Source organism: Tasmannia lanceolata, unplaced genomic scaffold (genome assembly GCF_043159265.1).
Source record: "Tasmannia lanceolata isolate RefF3 unplaced genomic scaffold, GAP_Taslan_0.1 ptg000016l, whole genome shotgun sequence".
In the NCBI taxonomy this organism is placed as follows: domain Eukaryota; kingdom Viridiplantae; phylum Streptophyta; class Magnoliopsida; order Canellales; family Winteraceae; genus Tasmannia; species Tasmannia lanceolata.
In genome coordinates, this window is record NW_027518693.1 from 19,520,471 (window position 1) to 19,528,973 (window position 8,503).

Sequence of the window (8,503 nt, forward strand, 5' to 3'; positions counted from 1 at the left end):
CCAAAATTAAATCATGTTCTCTTTTCCCAACCCAACCCGAGAAAATGCCAACCCAACCCAACCCAAATCAAAATAGGGCTGAACCCGTCGGGTCCATGTTGCACCCTTACTAAAAATATCTTCATTTTCATGAAAAGTCAATTCATTTGTAGGAAAAGACAGACAAGGTGGGGTGGAAATGTTGGAAAAAAAAGGGGGTGGAAATATCACATCCCTCTCCTCAATTGACTTCATTGACTTTCCCAGCTGTGTAAAAATATATAGATAAAATGTAGATGTTTAGATGAACATCTACACCTAATCTTCATTAAACTGAAAAAGATATGAAGCCACGTGTCAGATTCTCAATGGAGAGATGGTTTTCGTGAAGGAATGAAAGCGTGGAGGGAAAAGATTAGGAGGTGTAGGTCACCACAGTCGAAGAAAATCTCAACCAATTTAATAAAAACTTCACAACAAAACACGACACGCCTTATTATTTCTATAAATACAAATCCTCATACAAATCCTCACTTATACTCTCTCTCTTCTAACGCCGTTACATTTAACGGAGTTTTCGAATACTATATTTGTGAGTTCCAAAGGCTGCTCAAATCACTTCCTCTTCCACACTCTCATTCTCTCATTTATAAAACGAGTTTCGATACAGAGGAAAAACAAATCAGAGAATGTCTCGTGTCGGTTCCGAACACAGTTATCAATCGAGTCTTTTCGTCGAATCTTTCGACCGGAAAACGATGACGGAGCTCGAAGAACAGTCACGTTCCGGCGGTTTTAGTCGCCGGATTGATGCCGGTCCGTCACCGACTCTCGGAGAGCTTTTAAAACGAGTCGGAGACGCACGAAACGAGTCAGGAAACGAAACGCCGTCTCAACACGTTCTTGAACTCACCGAAACGAGTCTCGGTAACAGATCTCTTCCTTTTATACTCTCCTTCAAGAATCTGACCTACAGCGTCAAAACTCGCAGGAAAATGACATTTTCCAGTATGTTCAGCCGGAAGAACGGAATCGGAACGGAAACTGAACCGGATCTTAACGCGAGCAAGTTTTCACAGACGAAAACTCTTTTAAATGATATTTCCGGCGAGGCAAGTGACGGTCAGATCCTGGCGGTTCTAGGCGCGAGCGGATCTGGAAAATCGACGTTGATCGACGCTCTCGCGAATCGGATCGCGAAAGGAAGCTTAAAAGGAACGATAACACTCAACGGAGAAGTACTCGAATCGAATCTTCTGAAAGTAATTTCAGCTTATGTAATGCAAGACGATCTTCTATTTCCAATGCTTACAGTAGAAGAAACATTAATGTTTTCAGCTGAATTTAGACTCCCTCGATCCCTCTCGAAATCCAAAAAGAAAGCTCGAGTTCAAGCTTTAATAGATCAGCTCGGCTTACGAGCGGCGGCGAAAACAATCATCGGAGATGAAGGTCACCGGGGGGTTTCCGGCGGAGAACGCCGGAGAGTTTCGATCGGAATCGATATAATTCACGATCCGACTATTCTCTTTCTTGATGAGCCTACGTCTGGTTTAGACTCAACTAGTGCTTTCATGGTTGTTAAAGTTTTACAAAGAATCGCTCAGAGTGGCAGTATCGTAATTATGTCTGTTCATCAGCCTAGTTATAGAATAATCGGTTTGTTAGACCGATTAATCTTTCTATCACGTGGACAGACTGTTTATAGTGGGTCACCTTCTAATCTCCCACTTTTTTTCGAAGAATTCGGACGTCCGATACCCGAAAATGATAATCGGACTGAGTTCGCACTCGATCTGATCCGAGAACTTGAAGGGTCTCCAGAAGGGACAAAAAGACTTGTGGAGTTTAATAAATCATGGCAGAGTATAAAATTACAACCGGGTTTTGAGTCTTATCATAGGGGGCTTTCCTTAAAAGATGCGATTAGTGCGAGTATTTCGCGAGGGAAGTTGGTATCAGGTGCAACGAACGAGTCACACTCGGCTTCGTGTAAGCCTACGTTTGCGAACCCGTTTTGGATAGAGATTGCTGTGCTGACGAAACGGTCTGCTGCTAACACGAGGAGGACGCCCGAGCTGTTCGGGATCCGACTCGGTGCGGTTCTCGTAACGGGTTTTATCCTCGCCACGATTTTTTGGCATCTCGATAGCTCGCCCAAAGGTGTTCAAGAACGGCTAGGGTTTTTCGCGTTTGCCATGTCAACGACGTTCTACACGTGTGCTGATGCTCTTCCCGTGTTTCTCCAAGAAAGGTATTGTGAAACAAAAAGCTTAATTAAGCTAGGATTTTAAGCTCTTGAGTAGGTGTTATTTAGTAATTTTCCAGCTGTTTGGATACAAGGATTTTACAACCCAGGATTGTAAAATCGTGATTTTACAAGCTAAGACCTCGATTCATGGATTTTATAATTATAGATTGTTAAATTCTAAATTTTACAAGCTAAAACTTGGATTTTATAAGCTAAACCTAGTTTTTATGAGCTAATACATGGATTTTGCCGTCCTAAAGATATAAATCCAATCTTTAGCTCATGAAATCCAGGTTTTTGCTTGTAAACACCAGGATTTTACAATCTTGGATTACAAAGGGGTGTATACAAACAGCCAATAATTTATAAGTTAAAACTTGGATTATACATTTTGAGGATTGTAAGATCCAGGTTTTAGGTTAAAAGATTCAGGTTTTAGCTTAGCTTGTAAAATCTAAGATTTTACAACCCTAGATAGGCCTATTATAGACAACTGTGAAACAACCAATTACTCCAAAAGCTTAAACTCTTAGACTATGTATTACTTAATCATTTATACTTCAACAGGTATATCTTTATGAGAGAGACGGCCTACAACGCCTACCGTCGATCTTCATATGTGTTATCTAATTCGCTCGTGGTCATTCCTTCCCTGATCTTCCTCTCCTTCGCATTCGCCGCGACCACGTTCTGGGCCGTGGGTCTGGCCGGTGGAACACCAGGGTTCTTCTTCTTCTTCTTTACCATTTTAGCCTCCTTCTGGGCGGGAAGCTCGTTCGTCACATTTCTATCAGGCGTGGTCTCTCACGTGATGTTGGGTTACACAGTGGTGGTAGCAATTCTGGCTTATTTTCTCCTCTTCAGTGGATTTTTCATCAGCAGAAATCGAATTCCTGTTTATTGGCTTTGGTTCCACTACATTTCTCTGGTGAAATATCCCTATGAAGCTGTTCTACAGAACGAATTTGACAATGCCCAGAAGTGTTTTGTGACGGGGTCACAGATTTTCGATAACACGCCGCTTGGAGGTATGACCTCGGCGATGAAAGTGACGGTGCTGAGTTCGTTAAGCAAATCGCTCGGCGTGAACATAACGAGCACGACGTGTGTTACGACGGGTGTTGATATATTGCAGCAGCAAGGAATTAATGATCTGAGCAAGTGGAATTGTCTGTGGGTTACTGTTGCTTGGGGGTTCTTTTTTAGGATCTTGTTCTACTTCGCTTTGGTGTTGGGAAGTAAGAACAAGAGGAGATAGAAAGGAGGATGGGTTTCGAAGTTTTTTTTTTTTTTTTTTTATGTTTGTGTTCTTTTTGAATTGCAAATTGTATGTTGAATAGATGGGAGGTGGAAGGGGTCTGAACTTCTTTTCTTTTTTTTTTAAGTAACATTTTATCCTTTCTGTGTAATGTGTTTATGTTTCTTAATATGTTTTATGTTCTTCCTTTTTTTTTTCTTTTTTGTCATAAAAATCGAAGAAATCCATGTCGTTTTGTAAGTTCTAATTGGGTTTTATCTAATAATCAAGAAAAGAATTAGATTCTTTTATGCTTGTTATCTTCTAGTAGTTTGCTTAATTTTAACTTCTTTTTAATGCATCAAGATTTTATTCCTCACCGAGACCGTTTAAGGGTGATTTTATCCGTTTAGGGGGGTTTTTTTTTTCATCAAAATTGCTGGAGGAAAAGACAGAGAAAAGGAGGCGGGAAATGCTTAGAAAAAAGGGGTGTGAATATCATTTCCTCTCTCCTCTCTCTCACTCTTAGAACAATTTTGGCATCTCATTTGAATTAGTCAAACTTAAACTGTTGAGAAGAGGTGGCGAGGTGGGCCCACCTCAAGTAAAACGTTTGAGAAGCTAAAAAGCCGGTGAGGGGTTTAGCGCGTGAGGGACTCCCAACTCCCAACTCCAACTCCACGTGCATGTCCATTACATTACTTCACACGTCTTCCTTTGATTTTGCCCTTGTTTGGGAGATTTCGGTGGGCCCCATCGTGGATATGTTGTAAAGGAAAAATCCTAGCCGTCGGAATAGTGTCCCACTGTTGAAATATCTTCATGGTTCAAATGCTAGGGTCGGATGATTAGTTAAGATGAAAGTACCATCGAATTTTAAGTTTGGGTAGATGTCATATACACTCCCAGGCCAATACAGAAATATTGGACCCCACCTTTGATTGATCTGATCTGGACCGTCTATATTATAGGCCTGTGGTCGGATCTCCTATGGCCCAAAGGTGAGACCCACTGTCCCATTAGTGGGGGCCTATGGCGTACTGAAGCATTACCCATTTACCCTTGATGGAATTTCCACCGGCCAATGAGAAAAACGTTAAATAGAGTGAGTGTCAGGACGAATATCATCTCCCTTCCCCCTTTTTGAACCAGTTTCTTTAATCTCCTTCAATGGAGATTTGATATGATGTGTGAGTAAAGTGCTTTATTTTTCAGAAAAGTGCAGTGGGGCCCACTTCTTAAGATGATCAAAATCGTTCATTTGATGGGCCACCACGTAGATAGGTTGTACCCCTGTAAATCATCTCCATAAGATGATCCTGACCCTCTCATCTGTACCGAATAATTTACAAGGTGCAGCCTATTCACGATGTGGTCCTTCAAATGAAGGGTTTCGATCATCTTAAGAAGTGGGTCCCACTGTACTAATACTGGGCTTCAAGTTCACACATCATATAAAATCTCCCTCGAGTGATACCAACACCATTAGCGTGGCGTACATGTATGCGATCCAAAAGAGTCATTTAGCAAAAGAAATAACCAGTTTGTGGGCACCCATTGAATGGTCAGGATTATTTAGGTTATGGTTCATCCACGGTCAGATTTGTTTGATGAATGATTAAAGGCTTCAAACTTATCATGTTTGCGACATTGATTGGAAGCCATATATATACATACATATACCCAAAAAAATTTAATACAATTATAAATTGAGGAATGATAGATACAAGGGAACCCTTGCAGAAAGAGCCGCAAAAGGGCTCTTGATTGGATCCACGTCATCAAATGTAACTGATTTTACTTTTTCAATTGATTTTAAAATGTAACTGAAAATGACGTGGATCCAATGAAAGGCCCTTTTGCAGCTCTTTATGGAAGGGCTCCCTTGTATCTATCATTGCTCTTATAAATTAGATGGGAAAGATTGGGCTGTATTACTTTGGTGCCCCCAAGGGTGTGCCCATTTGCAGATGTTGCGTCTGCAATATGCATTCTTCATCATCATCATCATCAACATCATCATCATCATCATCATCATCATATGTGCAATGAACGGGCCATGCACCATTTTTTTAAACATTGAGTGTATAGCATAGGAAGTTGATAAAGTCAATGATATAAACAAATAGTAGAATAAATTGAGTAAAAAATCTTTAACAAATACAAATTAAATAAAAAAACAGTGACAAATCTATAGTGAGAATGGATCCCCAAATAGAGACAAATCTTTTTGGGGCCTTTTAGGTGTGACTGACGCTACTGAAGCGGAAGTCCAAGCAGCTTTCAATGGCATAAAAAAGGTGAGTAGGGACCGTCCGAAGAGTGTAATTGTTGAAGGGGATTCGTTTAATGTTATCCGGTGGCTGAGGGGTGGGATGGCTCCACCTTGGAGGTTTTTGAATCTTTTTTACGAAATGGAAGATATATTGGTTGAATCAGATATTGAGTTGATTCATGTTAGAAAGTCTGCTAACGAGAGGCGGACGCTTTGGCTAGAAGAGGGGTGGTATGCATCTCGATGAATTGGTCTGATCAATTTTCTATTTGATGGCCTAGTCATTTTGTAATTAGTTTTTATTTTTTATTTTTTGTTCTGTATCTTTGGGTATTCCCTTTCAGGTGTCCCTTCTGTTTCTTTTATAATATATGCCATTTCAAAAAAAAAAAAACAATTGATACATAGAGAGAAATCTTAGGGGGGGGGGGGGGGAGAGAGAGATTAATAACGACTACAAAAGAGTGGACTAATAAGATAGGAATTTATAGTGTGCAGAGAGAGGGGAGAGAAAGAGGTCTCACAGCCTTACGCATTCATATTAATATTAAAAAAAGAATAGGCTCTCATAGCCTTACGCATTCATATTAATATTAAAAAAAAGAATAGGCTCTCAGAGCCTTACGCATTCATATTAATATTTACAGTGTGGCCAGCAAGATGGTAACACTCTAACAAAAATATTGATCACACACATTGTATGCTTGGTACAAGTGTTGGTGAACTAGACCGACGGCATGAGGGTCCATCATAAAGGGCGTGAATTAATTAAATAGTTAAGATCCAATACCGAAAGGGATATTCCATTTGCAAGTTTAAGTAGTGCAAATAATCAACGAATGTAGATAACCTAGAAGAACTCTTTTTTATCACACTGAGTCAAAGGGCAGCGGCCGAGATTGTATAGGAAACCAACATCAAATCACCGTGTGTATGACACGTATGACATTGGGTCCATATCATAGTTTCAAAACTCCCCCGTGTTATCGTTGGCTCGCCCAAGTTGACTCTTTTTACCTTGGCCGCATTCAAGTTCAAATGCACATTTTACCCTAGTCCTTGGATTCTCCTGACTCTTCCTGAGTACTCACCACGTCAAAGAAGTACTCGGTCACATTTTTCGGTTACTCGGCCGAGTCAATTGGGTACTCGAACGCATCTATAGTTGACTAGGATTTGCTTTGGCCGTGTTTCGACCTACATCAGCATTTTGAAACACTTGTCTATATCATACAGTTTCCGCTCTCTTTAGGCTCCATTTCTTTTGGCGTGAATTGGGCGTAAAAAAATTACTCCCTACTTCCAAAGAAAAGAAGTGGAGGCTTAAAGAAAATGGTCAAAAATAAGATTTTCTTTATGAATTAATACCTTGTTTTAAATGAGAAGCACCGAAAACATCCCCAACGAGATTGGATCCTAATGATCTACTTTTGATTTTACATGTGATCCGATCACCATCAGTAGGCAACCCACATGGTCTTTGTCCCATGCCCAATGAGATTGGATCCTAACGATCTACTTTTGATTTTACATGTGATCCGATCACCATCAGTAGGCAACCCACATGGTCTTTGTCCCATGCCCAACAAACATCTCATGCTTTAGATTAACCCTTACAAAATCAATGGTTTAGCACTTTAGCTTCTCTAGAAAGATTGAAACAAGCTCTATTCTTATTGATCAACGGGCTGTGCACACGAAGGAATAGCCTTATGTTTGCCCATTGAATCAACTCACCTGATTGTAAACACACATGATGCATGTGGAATATTTTATTGGAAAACTTTTCCCATGGGATTTTTTTCCATAATTAAAAAAGAAGAAGAAAAATGGTTTTCGGCAAATCCGACCTCTTCTGCCCGGTTTTGTAATTCATTTAAAGACTCTCGAGGAGAATTTTCCAGTGATTTGTGATGAATTCTTGGAGCGAGGCCCGTCTATATAATGGAGAATAAGCGTTGAAGAACATGCCTTAATTTTTCCTATTTTACAGGAAAATTGCAACCCAACTAGAGCCTTGGAAAAAAATTTCTCTATCGAATAAAAAAAGGAAAAACTGATGGTGATGTATAGGGCTGCAACTCAAGCCGGGTTTTACCCGACCCGCATCGACCCGACCCGAAAATAACCTGGGTTGGGTTCAGGTTTCATGGGTTTCGGGTCGAGCCGGGTTTCGCATTCAAAAGCCCGCATGAATCTCGGGTCGAGTCGGGTTTGAAGGGGCCCGACCCGACCCGACCCGAGTTACATAAGTTATAGTATGTACATTTTTTTCCATTGTTAGTTAAAAGTTAAAAGTGAAAACCCACGCACCCACTGTTATTGTATGTGAGTGTAATTTCTGCTTCTATGAGTTGAGTTGATTCAAGTGTTTGATTCAGCATTGTTTGATTGTAATTACAACATTGTTTGATTACAGCATTGTTTGATTCAAGTGTAATGTGAGTGTAATTACATCATTGTTTGATTCAAGTGTAATGTGAGTGTAATTTCTGCTTCTATGAGTTGAGTTGCCTTGCCAAACAAGAATTTTCCTTAAAAAATTGTGTCAACGTGAAAAAACACGACCCGAGATATTTCTGGGGTAGGGTTGGGTTCTCCAACACCCGACCCGCCCGACCCGAGTTGCAGCCCTAGTGATGTGTCATTTCCCTTTTTTAATGTCGTTGGAGAAATTAGACTTGGATAATGGCCAATATCGTTGCAGAGAAGTAGCCAAAAAACCCATTTTGCCCATGAACTTGAAAAGATACACGGCAGT

At 40.4% G+C, this 8,503-nt stretch overlaps 1 protein-coding gene across 1 annotated transcript; it reads left to right on the plus strand.

Moving 5' to 3' along the window:
- Window positions 1-518: 518 nt before the first annotated feature.
- LOC143848700 (ABC transporter G family member 6-like) lies at window positions 519-3,778 on the plus strand. The gene is made up of 2 exons (XM_077357696.1): window positions 519-2,233; window positions 2,798-3,778. The coding sequence occupies exons 1-2, from the start codon at window positions 669-671 to the stop codon at window positions 3,486-3,488; spliced, it is 2,256 nt and encodes a 751-aa protein (XP_077213811.1). The 5' UTR covers window positions 519-668; the 3' UTR covers window positions 3,489-3,778.
- Window positions 3,779-8,503: the final 4,725 nt, after the last annotated feature.

Bases quoted from the DNA above. Each gene is read 5' to 3' on its own strand.
- LOC143848700 (XM_077357696.1), top strand. From the start codon at position 669: ATGTCTCGTGTCGGTTCCGAACACAGTTATCAATCGAGTCTTTTCGTC. The intron at 2,234-2,797 runs GTATTGTGAAAC...ATACTTCAACAG, and splicing joins CCCGTGTTTCTCCAAGAAAG to GTATATCTTTATGAGAGAGA.